We start from the raw sequence: 18,679 nt of genomic DNA, 5'->3' as shown, positions 1-18,679 counted from the left end.
TTAACACATTGTTGAAACAGTGAACATTTTCGTTGGAAAATGTACGTTTTTTTTTTGCCAAATGAAATGGTAAACCTTTAATTTACATTAAAAATTGGTAAATTGAATAAACCCATACTGACAACTCAAAATTAGATGCAACAAATGGAAGTAGAGAAACTGTAGAATTTTTTTTTCTAACAATGTTTTAAATTAATTCAACAATTTTCGAAAATTGCAAGTTATTCTTTTTTCTCAAATGAAACATTTTTCCTCTTGAAATTCAAAAATTAGTCACTAAAATCTTAAATTAGACAGAAAATCAACGAAAATTGCCGAGAAACACAAATTTGCCGCGGATACGATAAGCAACAGTGTACCGCACACAACAGTTCACGGTGAACATTAGTTTGGTGCGCGCTTTCAAAAATAGGAACATAAAATTTGCTACAAAATGGCTACGGGAATTACTAAAAAAGTTAGTTTGAAGCCAGAAATTAATTTTCAAAGTTTGGAAAATCTATTAATTTTGCATAAAAATTGTGGTCTACAAGGTATGACTGAAAATTCACTTTTTCTGCTTGAACTTGGCGGTTTCAAAATTTTTTGAAATTCTGTTTTTAAATTCTGAAAGAACATAAAATTTGCTACAAAATGGCTACGGGAATTTAAAAAAAAGTTAGTTTGAAGCCAGAAATTAATTTTCAAAGTTTGCAAAACCTATTAATTTTGCATATAAATTGTGGTCTACAAGGTATGACTGAAAATTCACTTTTTCTGCTTGAACTTAATGGTTTCAAAATTTTTTGAAACTCTCTTTTGAAATTCTAATAGAACATAAAATTTGCTACAAAATGGCTACGGGAATTTTTAAAAAAGTTAGGTTGAAGCCAGAAATTAATTTTCAAAGTTTGGAAAATCTATTAATTTTGCATGAAAATTGTGGTCTACAAGGTATGACTGAAAATTCACTTTTTCTGCTTGAACTTGGCGGTTTCAAAATTTTTTGAAATTCTGTTTTTAAATTCTGAAAGAACATAAAATTTGCTACAAAATGGCTACGGGAATTTAAAAAAAAGTTAGTTTGAAGCCTGAAATTAATTTTCAAAGTTTGCAAAACCTATTAATTTTGCATATAAATTGTGGTCTACAAGGTATGACTGAAAATTCACTTTTTCTGCTTGAACTTAATGGTTTCAAAATTTTTTGAAACTCTCTTTTGAAATTCTAATAGAACATAAAATTTGCTACAAAATGGCTACGGGAATTTTTAAAAAAGTTAGGTTGAAGCCAGAAATTAATTTTCAAAGTTTGGAAAATCTATTAATTTTGCATGAAAATTGTGGTCTACAAGGTATGACTGAAAATTCACTTTTTCTGCTTGAACTTGGCGGTTTCAAAATTTTTTGAAATTCTGTTTTTAAATTCTGAAAGAACATAAAATTTGCTACAAAATGGCTACGGGAATTTAAAAAAAAGTTAGTTTGAAGCCTGAAATTAATTTTCAAAGTTTGCAAAACCTATTAATTTTGCATATAAATTGTGGTCTACAAGGTATGACTGAAAATTCACTTTTTCTGCTTGAACTTAATGGTTTCAAAATTTTTTGAAACTCTCTTTTGAAATTCTAATAGAACATAAAATTTGCTACAAAATGGCTACGGGAATTTTTAAAAAAGTTAGTTTGAAGCCAGAAATTAATTTTCAAAGTTTGGAAAATCTATTAATTTTGCATATAAATTGTGGTCTACAAGGTATGACTGAAAATTCACTTTTTCTGCTTGAACTTGGCGGTTTCAAAATTTTTTGAAATTCTGTTTTTAAATTCTGAAAGAACATAAAATTTGCTACAAAATGGCTACGGGAATTTAAAAAAAAGTTAGTTTGAAGCCAGAAATTAAAATTTTTGTTGGAAGTGTACGTTTTTTTTTTGGCAAACGTCAAAGCGACACCATTCAATTTGCAGACTTGCAATGTAAAATAAGAAGTAAGAAATGGAAGTAGTGAAACTGCAATTTTTTTCTAAACAATGTTTTCAATTAATTCGACAATTTTCGAAAATTGCAAATTTTTTTTTTCAAATAAAACATTTTTCCTTGTGAAATTCCGAAATTAGCCATAAAATCTTGAATTTTACAGAAACCCAATGAAAATTGCCGAGAAACACATATTTGCCGCGGGTACGGTAGGCAAAAGTGTACCGCACACAAAAGTTCACGGTGAACATTAGTCTGGTGCGCGCTCTCAAAAATAGTCGCATTTTTAGGATTTCCACCTATTTCGCTTTATTTTTCTTTTTTTTCCTTGTTTTGTGTTGCTATTTATTGATTTTTTTGTTTTAATTTTCATTTGAAAATGTCACTTTTTCAGATTTTCAAACATCAACACCCGTAACAACAATGAGTTCTTCTAACATTCAACTGTTTCGCCAGCTATCCGCTAAAAATCCTTGCGTAAGTTGAGATTTTAATTTTTTTTATATTTGTTATTTTTTTTGTTTCAGAAACGTCGCTTCACTCCGCTTCGAGGACAATCTGGGGCCAAACGTCGCGGCGGAAAGGGAAATGCTGCGAGTCAAGGTACAAAACTTTTTTTTTGGAAAGTTCTGTTGTTAAATTAAATTAATTATATTTCAGACAACATCCGCGAACTTCAACCTCACTCAACCATCAACACAACTTCAAACTCCGCTTCATCCGCTCCACCTGCCAATCTCGAGGATATTCTTGCCGGAATCGAGAAAATCAAATCCCAGCTTGTTCAGCATCAAGGTATAAATTTAAAAAAAACATTTGGATAAAAATTCAAAACTCAAACAAAAATCAATAATTTTTCTATTTTAGGTGCCAACTAAAATCGCCAACATCACTCCGCTTTTGTCAACAAGGTCCCATCATCCGCGTCTTTCACTTCTCCAGCCAATCATGAGCACATCTTGACTGGGCTCAAGGGAATTGAATCCCAACTTGTCCAGCATCACGGTACTTTTTTTTAATTGTTTAGAAAAGAGTCTTAAATCAGCAAATTTCAGGAGCCAGCAGCAGCTTCCAAGCAGCGCCACATCACTCAATTAACAAATTTGAGCGTATTCTGGCTAAGATCGAGGGACTGGGAACCCAGCTCACCCAGCAACAAGGTATCATAATTTTTCATAGAATTTTTTAACTAAAAGTCATTTTACAGAAAAGTTGGCAGAAATCCGCTCATTCATTATCGAGTGTATGCAAGACCGCTAAATGGCTACCCATCAACATCATCCGCGAATTTTTAATTTTATTTCTTTGTTTTTTGTTGTAAAAAATGTTGATTATTAAGCAATATCGTTGACCACAGCCTTTTTGTTACTATTTTTTATGGTTTTTTTATCGGATCCACACGATATATGCCAGATTTTTTGGAACGCTTTTAGTGAATCAAAAAATGTAAAGACCAATTATATAAGTTGGAAACCGAAATTTTAGAGTTCATCTTCTCGTACAAACTTTAAAATAACATGCTTTTTTGCTATAAGAAGTACATCAATTATTTACTGTTTCTATAGCTTTACAAAACCTGAATCATTTCAATAAGTTTGATGCATTGTATTGTGTAAACTGAAATTAACATTTTGTTATACAGATTTTGAAGACAATTTGTAAAAACACTTTGGTGAGATTACAATTCTGTATTAGAATTTTGTAAAAACAATTTTTTAAAAATTTGCTCTGTTTCAATAATTGCATAAATTGTCCGAATTTTTCATTGTTTGCTAGATCGTTATGGAATGTTCTGAAATTTTGGGCTCAGTTCATAAAAGTATATGTTTAAGAGCTTTAGGAATAGGAAATTTATAATTCAGAACATATAGTACCAAAGAGAATTTGAGTAATTTCTACCCCAAAATTTTGACTTTCAATTATTCGCATATTATGAATTTTCATCAAGAGTTCTTCTTTTTCTAAAAAGAATTTGATTTTCTAACTGAAAATTGAACAATTATTTTTGGTTTCTGTTGAAAATAATAAGATGTCTTCGAGAACTTTGTTAGAACTGTTTCTATAATTTCTTAAAATGTAGATTTTTTTTCCGTATTTCAATGGTGCAAAAAATGAAGAAAATTGTCCGCAAAGCTATCAAAATTAAATTTTGCAAAAAAAAATATTCGACAGGGGTTTCCTGATGAAATCCACCAGTTAAAGTTTTTTATAGTTTTTTTCAAGGATGAACGTTCACTAGAGCACACTTATTTTGTGCCATTGTTCGTTCACTTTTGATTCTGCAAACATTTTAATTGTATGCACTGTTCCCATAATTCCATAAGTATTGAGTTTTTATTCTATACCACCGATCTGCTTACAATCAGAAATTCTTAGGTGATTTCCTGTGGTAAACAAAATGAAAATTCATGTTTTTGTTTCCACTCTATCAAGTTTTAGTTAAAATAACCCATCTCGTAAAACGTTCGTTCAACTTTTTTTTTCAGAAATTCTACAGTAAATTTAGAATATACATTTCCAACATTTTTTAATACGGAATACTATGAACTAATTCGAAAAATCTTACCATATATAGTTATTGTACACGGAAGGTTCTTGAAAATGCACTTTTTGTACTGTTAGTTCTTATCGCATTTGCAATATGTTTCTCTTGCAAGCACTTTTTCACTGAACATTTTCCATAATTTTTACTGTTTTATTTTTATTAAATTGGTTTGAGTTCAAATAAAAACTCAGCCCAGTGAATGAACGATTTGAACAAAAAAATTAAATTTTATATTATTCGTTCTCCTGTTCTAAACTGAAAATAGTTTCTTTATTTTTTTTACTGTTTCAGGTTTGTGTTGAAAGTGGAGCTAATTTGGAAAAAGTTGATTAAAATTATAATTAACATTTCATCGAATATACATCTTATGAAAATATAAAATACGAAAAGAATTACTATACCCAAAAACATTTTTCAATTTTTGTACTCAGTCAATTCTTCATTCCGCGTTGTCTATCTTCTTCTCTCTCACTCAATTTTTGAACTTTTGCCATTTTTATTACTGTTTTACTAACATTATAACAATATATAGCTTAAATGAATATTAATTTTATTATACTTTTTCAAAAAATATTCTAAAAATTATGTTTCAATGCGTCAATCAATTCAAGCTCAAGAGCCTAGTGTGGGAGATAAGGAAACAAAAACTGCACGATGTACTCTTCTTTTAGACGATAAGTGATAAGATAAGAAAATTAGGAGAGAGTGAAGAAAGTGAAGAGACGCAGACACACACAACGTGATTTGATTTTTAAGATAGTGGAATTAAAAGGTTCATATTGAAACTCTGTAATAATCGGGTTTCCAGAATTTTTCCGATTTTTTGTTTGTCACAATTTTTAAAAAAATTTCGTTTGATATTATTTTCTTCTGTAACTTATTAAACTTGTCTTAATAAACTTGCCATTTCAAATATTGCAACTTTCTAGAAATTTTGGAACTGTAATTTTTTATCAAAAGAAATTTGGAAACATTTTTAACACTTTTTTAAAATGATAAACTGGAACAGTGAAAATTTTCAATTTTCTAAATTTCATTAGAGATAAATTCATGAAAATTATGAATTTCTAATAAAAATTCAAATTTTTGGTAATTTTTAAATTTCACTGTTTTCCATTGGCATTATTTGTTCTGAATTTTTATAAAATGTATTAGGTTTTAAATATGGAACTTTTGACCATAATTTTTTTTTGGAAAAAAAATTTCTGTGGAGAAATTGAAGCAGAAAAGGAATCTATTGAGAAATTGAAATAGTAACGAAAAAAAAAACATTTTCTGTTTCAGCGAAATTTTTTAATTGTTTAACAATATATTTTAATGGAATACTGACACGAAAAGACAAAAACATAAAAATACAAAACATTCTGACTCATAGATCACATTATTATCATCAAAACAAATAAAACCAAAAACTGATAAACATAATTAATAATCTAAAGTTCCAAAGTGTCAACTCTGCCGATTTTTGATATTATAAAAACCTCTCAATTCCCGAATCACGTGGTAACCCGCCATGCATGACAATTCGATATACATGACCGCCGCTCAAACTGTGCCGATAACACTTTGAATTTATTCATTTTACTGTTTCTAGTGCAAAAACTCTCCGTTTCGTTGAGTTTTGCACTTTTTAGTAGATAATATTTTGAAAACTAACATTTATTTTTAGATTAAAAACTATTTTTGTTCAAGGTAAATTTAAATTTTTAAACCGATTGCATACCTAATGTGAAAAAATTAAAAAAAAAACTTCGACTGTTTTAGAGAGTATGTTTTAAAAAAGTGAGTTTGTAAAATTTTAGTGGTTCGGCATTTTTTTTAATACATTGAAATTGAAATTCAATTTTTTTTCAGTATCAAGATTGGTGCAGCCGCTGTGAAATGTCACCTTTATCAGTATTTTTGTTGAACTTCTGATTTAATTTTTGACAAAATTCACAGAAAAACGAACATTTGCAGAAATTTTTATCAAAAAAATATTTTTTAGAAATTTCCAATGTTTCATCAAGTAACAATAACTGCCAGAACATATTACACTTTGATGGACGGTTTAAATTAACTTCGAATATTCAAAAAGTTGCAGTTTCAGAATTATTTTAATTTGACTTCTTTTTTTTTAATCTCACTTCTTCGAAGAGTGTTTCACCCCTTCTCTAGAATTAACATCCAATAAATGCCAAATTACAGTAGAAAATGAAGAAAGAAGTAACCGAAATTTCATCGTATGATGCCACAAACTTGGTGTTCTACGTAAACGGAAAACGCGTCGAGGAAAAGGATGTTGACCCAAAAATGACACTGGCAACCTACTTGAGAGATAAATGTGAGTTCTTCGATTTTTGGAAAAAAAATTGCTGTTTCCACTAGGCAATATATACGTGTTTCTAGTTTACAAACGTGATGTGCATGAATTGATCTGAAATTCGAAAAAAGAATTTGATTCAAAACAAGCTATCTAGAAATCGTAAATATATAATCCCAAATAGCTAAAAATTTACGAGTTTATTTTATTTTAAGTGAAGCTCACCGGAACAAAAATTGGATGCAATGAGGGAGGATGTGGTGCCTGTACGATAATGATTAGTCATATTGAAAATGGTGAAATCAAGTGAGTTGGGCATGAATGTTTATTTTTTAATAGTAAGTATAGTAAGAAAATATATTTTCGGTTTCAACAATTATTAACAAATTTGTTTTGCATTGTGCTTTCCATTGCATTTTGCAAGGGTTTTTGTCAGATGTTCTTTCAGCAGAGCCGATATTGATTCTCATCACTTTTAAGGGGTTTTTTCTTGAATTGATATCTTGCATCGTTGTAAAAAAGTATTTGAAATTAAAAAGAAGTTTAAAAATGGTAAGGAACTACTTATCTGAACGTATTAGGAGTTTAAAATAGGAATTGGTAATAACGCCAACTTGAAACAGTACAATTTTTGAGAATGTATTTTTTAAAGCCTAATTGTTCCAGACATTTCTCCGCTAACTCCTGTCTTATGCCAGTTTGTGGAGTTTTTGGAAAAGCCGTAACTACTGTGGAGGGTATTGGAAGTGTCGCCAAGAATCGGCTTCATCCAGTTCAGGAGAGACTTGCCAAGTGAGTTGAATTTTTCGTATTGTCGGGAAAACTTATGGAATAATTTTTAGCAATGTTCAGTTATTAAGAACACTTGTAGAAACAGTCAATTTTTTGTTGTTGAAATTTTAAAAATCTTCTGTTTCAAGGGATCCTTTTAAAAACCTGAGATAATACATTTTATTGTTGTAATCAAAATAATCCTAATCCATTCTTCAACTGTTTTGCTTCCAGAGCTCACGGCTCCCAATGTGGATTCTGCACACCTGGATTCGTCATGGCAATGTATGCTTTGTTGCGTAACAATCCAAATCCTACAATATCCGATATTAATTTGGGTCTACAAGGAAACCTGTGCCGTTGTACGGGTTATCGTCCGATTCTTGAAGCATTCTATAGCTTTGCAGTTGATGAAAGTGGAACTTTGAAGGTAAGTTGGGAACCGGGAAATGTCGGATGCTCAAGAAAAGCTAGAAGGTTGTCTTTAACACTCAATATTGCCGTATCATAAAAAAAAGTAACTAGATATGTTCCACATCAAAACTTAAAAAGTAAAATGAAACAGGAGAGCACTCTTAAATCTTTTTTTTTTTCGGAAAACTTGTTTTTTCAATAGTTTTTTGAGCGCCCGACATTTTCTAGTAATTTTCCCTAAAAAAACTGTCGAATTATCCAGGTCACCGAAGAAAATGGCTGTGGAATGGGAGAAAATTGCTGTAAAGTTAAGAAAACTGCATGCGGAGGCTCCGATGAAACTACACCGGGATACACTGGCGGAGAAAGAAAACGAGTAGGTTTTACTTTGAAATTTACAAATTAAAAATTAAAAATTACATGAAAATATTTCAGAAAATCCAACTGAGTGACATGTCGGACTGCAAACCATACGATCCAACTCAAGAGCTCATTTTTCCACCGGAGCTCAAGCTTCATGGATATGAGTCCATGTCGTTTGCCTATGATCATCATCACACCAAATGGTATCAACCTGTCAGTTATGAGTGAGTTTTTTTTTAATTGGATTTGTGAAATTAAACACTCATTAGTTTTGTATTTTCTCATTAGTTTTGTATTCAAAATAGAGAAAAACGCTCATTAAAAGTGAGAGTTTATTTATCCGGAACACGAAAAAGTACAAATATTATGAAAACAAATCGAACTTATTGATTAAATTGAAACGATTTGAATTAGATAAATAAAATAAGTGAAACAGAAAAAAAATTTAACATTTGTTGTTAGTAGAATCGACAAAGAGAGACTCATATATATATATGTATTAAAGATATAGTCTAGTAACAAAACAAATCAATTGCGTGAAACTGTAATTTTTTGTCCAAAAAGTCAATGCAGGGTTTTTGAATTTTTTGGTACAGAAAATTACAGTTTCACGCAATTGATTTTACTAGATTATTTTTATGGTCGAAATTATTTCTCCTATCAACAAGCATCTAACAGTATAACAATTCCAGTGACCTTCTATCACTGAAACGAGAACTTCCTCATGCTCGTCTAATCTCTGGAAATTCCGAGTTGGCAATTGAGCTCAAATTTCGATTCATCGATCTTCCGGCAGTTATCAATCCACGACAAGTAAAAGTACTTCATGAAAAACATTTGGAAAATGATGGAGTTTATATGGGAACTGGAATGTCGTTGACTGATATGGATAACTATTCTGTTCAATTAATGAAAGATCTTCCAAGAGAACAGACTGCAGTGTTGAAGCATGTTCATGAGATGCTCCATTGGTTTGCGGGTATTCATGTCAGAAATGTTGCGGTTAGTACTTTTTTTTCAGATACATATATCAGACGATACAATAATGATCCAAACTTATCAAAAATTTCATAAAAGTTTGAAACAGAAAAATAAACAAATTTATCTCATTTCAGTCAGTTGCTGGAAACATTGCAACAGCATCTCCAATCTCTGATCTCAATCCAATTTGGATGGCATCCAATGCATTGGTCGTTTTGGATTCAGAAGCCCGTGGTGAAAAACGAGTTCATATCGATGAGAAGTTCTTCTTGGGATACAGAAAAACCGTTATTCAACAGGATGAAATTATCAAGGCTGTCATTGTTCCGTTGTTGGAAGAAAATGAGCATTTTGCGGCTTACAAGCAGGCTCAACGACGAGAAGATGACATTGCAATTGTCACAGGAGCATTTTTGGTGAAGCTCGACCCGAAAACTTTGGTTGTTGAGAAAATTCGAATTTCCTACGGAGGAATGGCTCCAACTACTAAACTTGCACTGACTACAATGGAGAAGTTGATTGGAGAAAAGTGGTCTCAAACATTCCTGGATAAAGCTTTAGGACTTCTCAGTGATGAGTTAAAATTGCCAGCAGGTGTACCCGGAGGAATGTCACAATATCGTTTGTCACTTGCTCTTTCATTCTTCTTCAAATTCTTTTTGGGAGTTTCTAAGAAATTGGAACTTACTGAGATCAAATATGTAGATGCTGATGTGAAAATTGGACAGAATGTGCCAGAGACGTTGTATGCAACACAGCTTTATCAGGTATTTTTCACTTTAAAAATTGAGACTGTATGAGTATGAGATATGAGTGGAAACGATGAAACAATGCTGAAACAGTAAACTCCAATTTCATAGTTACGAAAAAATAACAATTTGTCTGAATGTTTGTGCGCAAGTTTTTTCATATTAGGTCTCACAGGAGGGTTTTTTATATTTCTCATATATTTTTAAAAACATTGGAACAACGTTTAAAATTTCAAAATTTCAATTCATTTCAGTCTTGATTTTTTAAACTTGATGATCTCATATTTCTGAATTTAGTTCTGGGTGTAGTGATCTCAAAAATATTAAAAATGTAATGAGACATTTTTGAAACTGAATAAAAATTATAAATCGTTGTTAACTATTTTTGTGAACATTTTGACCACAATTTTTGTTAGTGAGTGGAACTTCAACTTATTTCTAATTTGATTCGAACCAGAACTGGACTAAATGGGAAAACATCTTAATTTCCATTTGACGGGGAGTAACAAATTTCTTTTTGAAAATAAAAAAAAATTAAACATGAGTCGTCTTTTTAATGTGTTAACTCAAAGCTGCAATTTTCAACTGTTTCAATATGTTAAGTTAACTCCTTGGAACTTTCAAAGACTCGATACGATACATCTTCTCTTGACGCTTTTATTTTCAGGAAGTAAAAGCTAACCAACCTGCTCACGATCCTCTTGGCCGTCCCATCAAGCACGTGTCAGGTGACAAGCACACTACAGGAGAAGCTGTATATTGCGATGATATCAACGTGGCAGACTGTAACCACATTGCATTTGTCCTGTCTCCAATTGCACATGGAACACTTAACTCAATTGATTATACAGCTGCATTAGAAATTGATGGAGTAGTTGGAACTATTGATGCTTCTGATGTAACTACTGGCGCCCAAATGGGACATCACAGTGATACACCTGTATTTGTAAAAGAGACAATTACATTCCATGGACAACCGATTGCTGCAATTGTGGCAACGGATCATGAAATTGCAAGAAAAGCGGCGAGTCTTGTGAAGTTGGATTATTCGGTGGAGAAGCCTATTGTTACTATTAAGGTTAGTTGGAAAATGTAGTCTTCAATCCAAAAAAAACAGAATTTTTGGTGGTAATTTGGGGGAGATGTACGACAAGTTATTAACAAGGTTAAGCCCACTACTCCACATGAAAATGACGTTAAAAGTTTCATTAAGTTTATTCATAAAAATCTAAAACTAGCAAATGATTTTAGATTGCCGAAGAGAGTCTCCATTCATTACAAATTGCAGTGGTTCAAACTAATGAGATCTTAATAATTTTGTGAAACAGATAAAAATAATTTTTGACGGCTAAACATTGAAAAACAAAATTTTTGAATGTTCCACATAGTTCATGGTTTCAAATATTTTAGAAAATCAGATACTTCTAACTGTTTGCTTGATACAACGGTCCTAAAAACTATGTTCGGGTGGTAATTTTAAACTATAGGAAATAAAATTAAAAAATATATTTCCAGTTTCAACATGTTTTTGCACTAACTCTTCCGTATTAGCTGCCAATTTGAATATTCATAAGAGAATTTTTTTTCTGTTTTAGTATGTCTTCAATTAATTGAGTGTATAATATATGAGTACTTTGTCTGTTGTATGGTTGTATCTGTTCTAAATACATTTTACTGTAAGTATAAGAATATTCCAACCAGAAATATAAATACTTTAAAAAGTTAAGGCCACATTTTTTGAACCATGGTGTTGTTTTTTGTCTCTTATGCATTGAGAAAATACAAACATGCATTAAAGTGTTAGTGAAACTTAAAGTACTATACCATGTACATGAAACTGAAAAAAATGACGGCAACTTTTGAAATTAATTTATTATAATTTTTATCGGCTTCAATAAATTAAGAAAAGGGTAATGATTTTCGAAGCAAACAATGGATTGAATCTATAAATTAAATATAAATATTTTAACAACAATGTTTCAAACTGATTTTTTCAACAAAATGTAATAAAAACTTCACTGGGAAAGTTAATCTGAAATTTAAAAAATATTTCCCGTTTCATTATGTTGTCAAATACCAGAGTGTTAAATACATGATAGTGCTTTGCATACATGCGAACGCAAAAAAGAGTTATTATTTATACTAAAATGTCTCACTTTATACTTTTAAAAACATATAACGTTTTTCTTCTTTCGCGTTAATATTTCAAATTTTACACAATAATTTCTGCTGTTTCATCAAGTTTTCAAATTCAACAGTTATTTTCTGAATTATTATTTCGCGCCATCTAGGAAATATTAACATTATTATGATTATTCCAGCAAGCTCTCGAAGCGGAATCGTTCGTTTTCAAGCACTTTGTCATTCATTCCTCCCTAAACGACAACGAACAAGTAATCAAAAGCGATTGGTCGAAATATGATCGAATTGTTGAAGGATCAATTGATATGGGAGGTCAAGAACATTTCTATTTGGAGACCCAACAATGTATTGTAATTCCACATGAAGATGATGAATTGGAGATTATAATTAGTAATCAATGTGTGAATGATGTACAAATTGAAGTGGCAAAGTGTCTTGGAATGGCCCAGCATAAGATTTCTACAAAAGTCAAACGAATTGGTGGAGGATTTGGAGGAAAAGAGAGCACTGGAGCAATTCTTGCGGTGCCTGCTAGTTTGGCGGCCAAGAAATTTGGAAGGCCCATGAAATTCAAGTTTGAGAGATTTGATGATATGGCTATTACTGGTACAAGACATCCATTCACACTGCAATATAAAGTAAGCTGTTTTACAAAAAACTTGTAACAGTATAAAGGTGCTCACTTGGATGTTTATTGCTGGAAAAACATGATAGTATGCTTTATCACATTTTGATTTTTAAAAATATTTATATAATATTTTTTAAATTTTTTTAAAAAAATAATTTTTATTTAAAAATATTTATATAATATACGTATGTACATATAAACATGTTAAAACGTGAGAAAAAATATAGTCAATTTTTTTAAAAATTTGTAAAACCAATTTAACATTTTTCCACATTTTAAAGAAAAATTTTGCAGATTTTCAATTAAAAATTATTTAAACAACTTTGTTTTTGGTTTTAAATCGTTTCCATTCTGCTTATCAGTTTGGAAATTTAGCTCCAATTAAGAAAACCACTTGAAACATGCGAAATATTACAACTGGAAATCTGTGTTTTTTTTTTATTTCTGGTGAAATAAATTTACTATTTCAAAACATTGGCAAAACGTGCTCAATGTGATTAATTTGTTGGACTACTGATTCTCCTCACGAAACTATTCCCACTTGACAACTGTAAAATAATTTGTAGCTCGCCGTCGATGAAAATGGAAAATTCCTTGATTTGGATTACACTGCTCTCTCAAACAGTGGACACACTATCGATTTGTCAATGGGTGTTATGCGTGAGTTTTGAATTTTCATTTAGAAGTTAATAATATCTGCTGTTTCACCAACATGTTATGAAAATTGTAAAATACGATCCTCATTAGTTAGGACATAATATGATCTTAATTTAATTTTCACTCTTTGTTGCATATTTTATTTGAAGTTTATTATGTTTTTTTTTGTTTATTGAGATGATTTTTCAATCGATGGGTGCACAACTTTGATACATTTTTTTTTACATTTTTGCTCTGTTTCAACTTATTATTAAATTAATTGATTTTAAAACAAAAATATTGCTTTCTGTCCCTTTATATCAACACTTTTTTCAGAACGTGCAATGGTCCATGCTGACAACGTTTACAAATTCGAAAACGCTGATATCACGGGTAAAATGTGCAAAACCAATCTGGCATCAAATACCGCTTTCCGTGGATTCGGTGGACCGCAGGGAATGTTTGGAACCGAGATAATGGTGAAACACGTGGCAGAGAAGTTCGGGTTTAATCATGATGAAGTTCGAGTGAAGAATTTCTATAAAGAAGGTGATTGTACTCCATTTGGAATGCATTTGAACCAGTGTAATGTAACAAGAACTTGGGACGAATGTCGGAAGAATAGTGATTATGATAACAGATTGGAGGAAGTTAAGAAGTTTAATGAGTAAGTGACTTCTGTGATTTATTTTTGAAGCCAAATAAATTGGACGCACAAACAGGGGAATAATGGAAATAATGGGAAAATGGGAAAAAACTGTTTTTAAAATAACTTTGTGAAACAATTTTTTCTTAAATTCTTTCACTCAAATTTCCAAATTTTAATTAGAAACTTCAATTGCATAAGATCTTTAGTCAATATTCCAAAGAAAAATATTTTAATTGAAAAACATTGTGCTGTTGAACTTGCGGTATTTTTGACCCCGAGAATAAGTAAATTGGCCAAGTTTGAGACGGCAAACATTTCAAAAATTGGCTTTAAAAAGCTGTTTTGAAACGTTTGATTTTTGAAAAAATCATGTCGAAACAATTCCAGTCAAAAAATATTTGCAAAGAACGTCATTAAAATGCAGCATTTAACTATTTTTCTGTGTTTTTCTGATTTTAAACCAATATATTGAAACATATTTTACATTATCTTATTTCAATTTATCTTGCTTTACTCTAAAAATGCCGTACCTCGTGTGTGCAACAATCATATTCAAGCCACTTTTTTAGAATCAAATTCTTGAAACTGAAAAAATTTTCAAGAAGAAAATTTCTAAAGCTTCTATTTTGAAATATCAGTCGACTGTATTCGAAATAATTATTCTAACAATCTCTCTTATTTCAGTTCCAATAAATTCCGAAAACGTGGAATTTACTTGACACCAACTCGATTCGGAATTGGTTTTGGACTGAAACAATTGAATCAAGCAGGTGCTCTTGTGCTCGTTTACACGGATGGAAGTGTTCTTGTGTCACATGGTGGAATGGAAATGGGACAGGGATTGCATACCAAGATTCTGCAGGTATCAATTAGTTTTGAAATTGAACAGCTTTCAAAAAACGGAAAACGTGTTCTCAAGGGAACACCTCAGTAATAAAAGGGAGCAACATTTTCATTTTCTGTTTTGATTTTTTACAATTAACCGAACACAAAATATTGTTTCAATAACTTTACTTCACACTTGTGTCAAATTTAAAATTACTTATTCGTTCTTATCGTATTTTTAGTAAAATTTTATTAAAGGATTAAAGAAGGCTTAAAAAAAGTATAAACACCCTTAAAGTTAAGTGTTTTCCATTATATCTACAAAAAGTTTTAAATTAGTTTGACCGATTTTTCAAGGTTTTCTCACTTCATTGATAAATACGTTCGTTGTAGTGGAGACTCAGTGTTGAATAAATTTTATAGATTATTTATAAGTCTTGTTTGAAACAGTAAATTTGAAAAAAAAAACAACGTGTGTGTTTACTTTTTAATTGTTTTGAAAATACATTTTAAGAATAATTATTTATTGAAAAGACTATTGATTCGTGGCTGGCATTATTTTACAGTTAAAAACTTTGGATGCAATACTAAAAAAAAGCGGTAGCTTTCTGTTGGCTTATTTTATTAAATTTTAGATATCTTGTTTTTTAATTTTAAGTAAAATATGTTAATTTGAAGAGTGATGATGTCTTTAGAGAAATTATAGTATTTAATAGTTGAAAATTGTTCTTCATAAGAGCAAACTGAAACAGTCACGAAAATAGTACCGTTTCATATTCTCCATTTACATAGTAACTTGATTTCTAAACAATCCAGATTGGTCACAATTGTACAACAATGAAATAATCATTTTTAGTTACAGAAACCATTTGAACAAAATTTTTGAAGAAATCCAATTCAAATGTCAGGAAAAACTCACCAAACTAAAAAATTAATAAACTAGTTTGGAACCTTCAGTTATAAAACAATATTGAAACAATACATTTTCGGTGTTTCAGCATGAAAACCGAAAAAATCTAATTTACTTTAATTTAAAGTCTTTTGGAAAAGATTCAAAGAAAAATTATTTTGAGTATGTATTGCAAAGTGAAAATTCATAAAGTTTTCACCCAATCAGTGCAATTATTTATCTTTTCTTTTCAAGACTATATAAAAATGTAGATTTTTTGAAGTCTATTTCATAACTTTAATATCAGAGCACGTGATTGATTTTCTAATTCTTTCGCCGCATTTATTTCTTTTTCAAATTTCCAGATAGCCGCTCGTTGCCTGGAAATTCCAATCGAAAGGATTCATATTCATGATACATCAACAGATAAAGTACCAAATGCATCAGCAACAGCTGCATCAGTTGGAAGTGATATGAATGGATTAGCAGTTCAAGATGCTTGTAGACAGATTAATGAAAGATTGGAGAGATTCAAGAAATTAGATCCAAATGGAACATGGGATGATTGGGTTAAGGCTGCTTATGTTGATCGAGTCTCACTTTCCGCTTCAGGTTTTGGAATGTAAGTTGCGAAAATTTAACTTCTTGTTTTTTGATGCTTCGTGCACTCAAAGAACTTGGAAAGTTGAGTCAAATATTTTAGCGACTTTTTGAAACTTATCGAAAAAGATTGGTTTGATTAATAGGAAATGTTTTCTAAACTCTTTTAAATCGGCTACATGAAACAGCCATTTTTTGCATTTTAACAGTTTATCAATCAAGTTCAAGTTTTCGTGCCAAAATCAAAAATGTCTCCAGAAACCGAAATAAAAGCTTTTAAAAAAAATTTTCGAAAATTTGGAAAACAGTAGGCCAATACTTTTTCAAGTTGAAATGAAAACATGTTGAAACATTTTTTACTGTTCATTAAGGTTTAGAAATTTGAGTAAGTTGCAAAAAAGCTGTGATTCAGGAATTCTTTAGCCGGTGAGGAAGTTTCTATTTTTCAATTAAAGATTAGAGTTTCAATTAAAGATCTGCACAAAAGTTATATTTACTGAAAATCAGCAACTTGAATAAAGTAGTGTGATTCAAAAAAATTTAATTCAAAACTTTATCAAATTTTAGTCTTGAAATTTTTAAGGGAACGCATTGCGGATGACCAATAAATAGAGTCAATGAAACAGTGAAATTTAAAATTCACAACTTATTCTTGAATATTTTCTACAATGGGAATGACGTCAGAATTCATTATGAATTCTTTAAAAATTAAAAATTCCTGTATCAGTACGTTTTTTGAATTTTAATAATTTTCTAGGAATCCGTATGAGTAGATGAACAGTAATTTTTCTTAATTATTTTTGATTACAATACCGTTGCTAACGGTATAAATTACTTTCAATCGAATTAGAAAACAAAGTGAAACAGTATAAAAATTCCAGAATTCATCACGAACCAGTGGACTTTTTCAATGGAAAAGGAGCTGAATTATTTGGATATTCAGTGTATGGAACGGCATGCTGTGAAGTAGAAATTGATTGTTTGACTGGAGATCATCATTTATTACGTACTGATATTGTAATGGATGTTGGAGAATCATTGAATCCTGCAATTGATATTGGACAAATTGAAGGAGCTTTTATTCAAGGTTACGGTCTTTTTACAATGGAAGAAATCAAAATAAGACCCGATGGAATCAGATTGACACGTGGACCTGGAAATTATAAAATTCCATCTGCTGATGATGCTCCAAGACATTTTAATGTTTCACTTTTGGGAAATAGTAGTAATAAAATGGGCATTTTCTCGTCGAAAGCCATTGGAGAACCACCATTGTTTTTGGGAAGTTGTGCATTTTTTGCGATTCGAGAAGCTGTCAGAGCCTATAGAATTCAAAATGGAAATGCTGTAAGTTTAATGGAAACATTTGAAAAAAGGCATTTAATGAATCTTTTGGTGAATGTCCATCATAATTATTAAAAGTTTGAAAATGTATTGTGCAAAAAAAGGATGACAATTTTTTTCTAATTTTTGTGCTATTTTTTTTTTTGATTTTGCAAATGGAATTTTCTGAATGTTGACAAAAATTTTTGAAAGTATTTCGATATCCAGCTTACTGCTTACCTTACCTTTTAAGCTTAGCTTACCTTTTAATGTAATACCTTTTGGCTCTTAGTGTTGAAATAAATAAATCAATTGTAAGAAAGTGCACATTCATCAACTTGGTGAAACATACTTATTTTTAGAAAACTTCACAATACTCTTTTTTTTGGGCGTGCTTGAATTTTTTTGAAAATGTCTAAAAATAAATAATTCAATTATTTCAAATTTTCCACATTTCGGTTTCCAATCAATCTATCTAAATTTCCCCTGTTTCAGGACTATTTCGTATTCCACTCTCCAGCAACTCCTGAACGTATTCGTATGGCTTGTGAAGATTTTGTCACTTCTCATGTTCCAGAACTTCCTGAAGAAGGCACTTATACACCATGGATAACTTCTGTTTAAATTATTTTTTAATAACTAATTTTTCAGCTGTTCTTGTTTTTTGTAAATTAATAAATAATATCAGCCCGTGCATTATCACACAAAGTCATCAAGCTTATTTTAATTAACTTTGAGAAACATACTATTTCCAAAAATAGTTTTAAAAGTTATTGTTTTTTTTTCAAAAATTTCAATGAGAATTAAATTGTCTGTCTCTCAAATGTGTAAGTCATTCAATTAAAAAACACATTTTCATTGGCATTTCCCAATTTTAGGGGATAATGCTATTTATTTTTTTATGTTC

General features: G+C 30.5%; 2 protein-coding genes and 82 non-coding genes across 84 annotated transcripts; 45 read left to right on the top strand and 39 right to left on the bottom strand.

Moving 5' to 3' along the window:
• Positions 1-96: 96 nt before the first annotated feature.
• 21ur-3841 lies at positions 97-117 on the bottom strand. The gene has a single exon (NR_059404.1).
• Positions 118-1,925: 1,808 nt separating this feature from the next.
• Positions 1,926-1,946, bottom strand: 21ur-4654. Its single transcript, NR_059403.1, has one exon.
• A 405-nt stretch (positions 1,947-2,351) lies between these two features.
• Positions 2,352-3,318, top strand: F55B11.6 (RNA-binding Raly-like protein). The gene is made up of 6 exons (NM_001028055.3): positions 2,352-2,432; positions 2,483-2,558; positions 2,616-2,750; positions 2,823-2,960; positions 3,011-3,115; positions 3,163-3,318. Exons 1-4 carry the CDS (start codon positions 2,379-2,381, stop codon positions 2,831-2,833), a joined length of 276 nt encoding a protein of 91 aa, NP_001023226.2. The 5' UTR covers positions 2,352-2,378; the 3' UTR covers positions 2,834-2,960; positions 3,011-3,115; positions 3,163-3,318.
• A 236-nt stretch (positions 3,319-3,554) lies between these two features.
• On the top strand, positions 3,555-3,575 carry 21ur-5613. Its single transcript, NR_059402.1, has one exon.
• Positions 3,576-3,728: 153 nt separating this feature from the next.
• Positions 3,729-3,749, top strand: 21ur-5085. The gene has a single exon (NR_059401.1).
• Positions 3,750-4,055: 306 nt separating this feature from the next.
• Positions 4,056-4,076, top strand: 21ur-5319. The gene has a single exon (NR_059400.1).
• Positions 4,077-4,303: 227 nt separating this feature from the next.
• On the top strand, positions 4,304-4,324 carry 21ur-10829. The gene has a single exon (NR_059399.1).
• A 100-nt stretch (positions 4,325-4,424) lies between these two features.
• 21ur-7105 lies at positions 4,425-4,445 on the top strand. Its single transcript, NR_059398.1, has one exon.
• Positions 4,446-5,048: 603 nt separating this feature from the next.
• Positions 5,049-5,069, top strand: 21ur-13889. Its single transcript, NR_059397.1, has one exon.
• A 36-nt stretch (positions 5,070-5,105) lies between these two features.
• On the top strand, positions 5,106-5,126 carry 21ur-12080. The gene has a single exon (NR_059396.1).
• Positions 5,127-5,652: 526 nt separating this feature from the next.
• Positions 5,653-5,673, top strand: 21ur-1984. The gene has a single exon (NR_059395.1).
• A 629-nt stretch (positions 5,674-6,302) lies between these two features.
• Positions 6,303-6,323, top strand: 21ur-5550. The gene has a single exon (NR_059394.1).
• Positions 6,324-6,539: 216 nt separating this feature from the next.
• 21ur-14855 lies at positions 6,540-6,560 on the top strand. Its single transcript, NR_059393.1, has one exon.
• On the top strand, positions 6,543-6,563 carry 21ur-1784. The gene has a single exon (NR_059392.1).
• Positions 6,564-6,626: 63 nt separating this feature from the next.
• On the top strand, positions 6,627-6,647 carry 21ur-6253. Its single transcript, NR_059391.1, has one exon.
• A 38-nt stretch (positions 6,648-6,685) lies between these two features.
• On the top strand, positions 6,686-18,466 carry xdh-1 (xanthine dehydrogenase). Its single transcript, NM_070346.4, has 16 exons — positions 6,686-6,823; positions 7,018-7,108; positions 7,469-7,594; positions 7,808-8,003; positions 8,250-8,363; positions 8,423-8,574; positions 9,043-9,352; positions 9,466-10,098; positions 10,748-11,158; positions 12,402-12,860; positions 13,417-13,510; positions 13,823-14,153; positions 14,820-14,997; positions 16,215-16,471; positions 17,331-17,796; positions 18,268-18,466. The coding sequence occupies exons 1-16, from the start codon at positions 6,694-6,696 to the stop codon at positions 18,394-18,396; spliced, it is 4,077 nt and encodes a 1,358-aa protein (NP_502747.1). The 5' UTR covers positions 6,686-6,693; the 3' UTR covers positions 18,397-18,466.
• On the top strand, positions 6,902-6,922 carry 21ur-1681. The gene has a single exon (NR_059390.1).
• On the top strand, positions 7,214-7,234 carry 21ur-2611. The gene has a single exon (NR_059389.1).
• On the bottom strand, positions 7,290-7,310 carry 21ur-2534. The gene has a single exon (NR_059388.1).
• Positions 7,354-7,374, bottom strand: 21ur-15100. The gene has a single exon (NR_059387.1).
• On the bottom strand, positions 7,359-7,379 carry 21ur-3236. The gene has a single exon (NR_059386.1).
• 21ur-4878 lies at positions 7,613-7,633 on the bottom strand. The gene has a single exon (NR_059385.1).
• Positions 7,758-7,778, top strand: 21ur-1811. The gene has a single exon (NR_059384.1).
• 21ur-11287 lies at positions 8,070-8,090 on the bottom strand. Its single transcript, NR_059383.1, has one exon.
• 21ur-10212 lies at positions 8,641-8,661 on the bottom strand. Its single transcript, NR_059382.1, has one exon.
• 21ur-6805 lies at positions 8,720-8,740 on the bottom strand. The gene has a single exon (NR_059381.1).
• Positions 8,829-8,849, bottom strand: 21ur-10173. The gene has a single exon (NR_059380.1).
• Positions 8,999-9,019, top strand: 21ur-13022. Its single transcript, NR_059379.1, has one exon.
• Positions 9,000-9,020, top strand: 21ur-6960. Its single transcript, NR_059378.1, has one exon.
• Positions 9,003-9,023, top strand: 21ur-10962. The gene has a single exon (NR_059377.1).
• On the bottom strand, positions 9,372-9,392 carry 21ur-4676. Its single transcript, NR_059376.1, has one exon.
• 21ur-6700 lies at positions 10,368-10,388 on the bottom strand. Its single transcript, NR_059375.1, has one exon.
• On the top strand, positions 10,618-10,767 carry F55B11.132. Its single transcript, NR_059373.1, has one exon. It is a non-coding gene; the product is annotated as an Unclassified non-coding RNA F55B11.132 (non-coding RNA).
• 21ur-3120 lies at positions 10,713-10,733 on the top strand. The gene has a single exon (NR_059374.1).
• 21ur-11923 lies at positions 11,250-11,270 on the bottom strand. The gene has a single exon (NR_059372.1).
• On the top strand, positions 11,326-11,346 carry 21ur-8417. Its single transcript, NR_059371.1, has one exon.
• On the top strand, positions 11,327-11,347 carry 21ur-10026. The gene has a single exon (NR_059370.1).
• 21ur-6050 lies at positions 11,342-11,362 on the bottom strand. The gene has a single exon (NR_059369.1).
• On the top strand, positions 11,503-11,523 carry 21ur-14336. Its single transcript, NR_059368.1, has one exon.
• On the top strand, positions 11,521-11,541 carry 21ur-15406. The gene has a single exon (NR_059367.1).
• On the top strand, positions 11,639-11,659 carry 21ur-10531. The gene has a single exon (NR_059366.1).
• On the top strand, positions 11,714-11,734 carry 21ur-6422. The gene has a single exon (NR_059365.1).
• On the bottom strand, positions 11,852-11,872 carry 21ur-4793. The gene has a single exon (NR_059364.1).
• 21ur-3056 lies at positions 12,014-12,034 on the top strand. Its single transcript, NR_059363.1, has one exon.
• Positions 12,100-12,120, top strand: 21ur-8071. Its single transcript, NR_059362.1, has one exon.
• Positions 12,180-12,200, top strand: 21ur-3881. Its single transcript, NR_059361.1, has one exon.
• Positions 12,352-12,372, top strand: 21ur-15205. The gene has a single exon (NR_059360.1).
• Positions 12,355-12,375, top strand: 21ur-418. Its single transcript, NR_059359.1, has one exon.
• Positions 12,356-12,376, top strand: 21ur-12579. Its single transcript, NR_059358.1, has one exon.
• 21ur-12050 lies at positions 12,358-12,378 on the top strand. Its single transcript, NR_059357.1, has one exon.
• Positions 13,188-13,208, bottom strand: 21ur-4147. The gene has a single exon (NR_059356.1).
• On the top strand, positions 13,357-13,377 carry 21ur-5235. Its single transcript, NR_059355.1, has one exon.
• On the top strand, positions 13,595-13,615 carry 21ur-4568. The gene has a single exon (NR_059354.1).
• Positions 13,598-13,618, top strand: 21ur-1190. The gene has a single exon (NR_059353.1).
• 21ur-2456 lies at positions 13,788-13,808 on the top strand. The gene has a single exon (NR_059352.1).
• 21ur-5367 lies at positions 14,204-14,224 on the bottom strand. The gene has a single exon (NR_059351.1).
• 21ur-13023 lies at positions 14,205-14,225 on the bottom strand. The gene has a single exon (NR_059350.1).
• On the bottom strand, positions 14,545-14,565 carry 21ur-3325. The gene has a single exon (NR_059349.1).
• Positions 14,546-14,566, bottom strand: 21ur-3887. The gene has a single exon (NR_059348.1).
• On the bottom strand, positions 14,657-14,677 carry 21ur-5921. Its single transcript, NR_059347.1, has one exon.
• 21ur-12095 lies at positions 15,178-15,198 on the top strand. Its single transcript, NR_059346.1, has one exon.
• Positions 15,343-15,363, bottom strand: 21ur-5275. Its single transcript, NR_059345.1, has one exon.
• Positions 15,645-15,665, bottom strand: 21ur-785. The gene has a single exon (NR_059344.1).
• On the top strand, positions 15,772-15,792 carry 21ur-2270. The gene has a single exon (NR_059343.1).
• 21ur-9 lies at positions 15,874-15,894 on the bottom strand. The gene has a single exon (NR_059342.1).
• Positions 16,052-16,072, bottom strand: 21ur-7152. Its single transcript, NR_059341.1, has one exon.
• Positions 16,053-16,073, bottom strand: 21ur-3598. Its single transcript, NR_059340.1, has one exon.
• Positions 16,179-16,199, top strand: 21ur-9154. Its single transcript, NR_059339.1, has one exon.
• 21ur-3420 lies at positions 16,571-16,591 on the bottom strand. Its single transcript, NR_059338.1, has one exon.
• Positions 16,572-16,592, bottom strand: 21ur-14605. The gene has a single exon (NR_059337.1).
• Positions 16,646-16,666, bottom strand: 21ur-10577. Its single transcript, NR_059336.1, has one exon.
• 21ur-5509 lies at positions 16,736-16,756 on the bottom strand. Its single transcript, NR_059335.1, has one exon.
• On the bottom strand, positions 17,250-17,270 carry 21ur-3692. The gene has a single exon (NR_059334.1).
• 21ur-15627 lies at positions 17,699-17,719 on the top strand. Its single transcript, NR_059333.1, has one exon.
• On the bottom strand, positions 17,812-17,832 carry 21ur-4802. The gene has a single exon (NR_059332.1).
• Positions 17,816-17,836, bottom strand: 21ur-5219. Its single transcript, NR_059331.1, has one exon.
• 21ur-5960 lies at positions 18,055-18,075 on the bottom strand. The gene has a single exon (NR_059330.1).
• Positions 18,056-18,076, bottom strand: 21ur-9086. The gene has a single exon (NR_059329.1).
• 21ur-12389 lies at positions 18,058-18,078 on the bottom strand. The gene has a single exon (NR_059328.1).
• On the bottom strand, positions 18,059-18,079 carry 21ur-8983. Its single transcript, NR_059327.1, has one exon.
• 21ur-12563 lies at positions 18,304-18,324 on the top strand. Its single transcript, NR_059326.1, has one exon.
• On the bottom strand, positions 18,448-18,468 carry 21ur-6038. The gene has a single exon (NR_059325.1).
• Positions 18,451-18,471, bottom strand: 21ur-2479. The gene has a single exon (NR_059324.1).
• On the top strand, positions 18,470-18,490 carry 21ur-13521. Its single transcript, NR_059323.1, has one exon.
• The last annotated feature ends 189 nt before the right edge of the window (positions 18,491-18,679 follow it).

The sequence above is a fragment of the Caenorhabditis elegans genome, chromosome IV, assembly GCF_000002985.6.
Source record: "Caenorhabditis elegans chromosome IV".
In the NCBI taxonomy this organism is placed as follows: Eukaryota; Metazoa; Nematoda; class Chromadorea; order Rhabditida; family Rhabditidae; genus Caenorhabditis; species Caenorhabditis elegans.
Note: the sequence above shows the minus strand (reverse complement) of the source record. Positions and strands in the feature narration are given on the sequence as shown.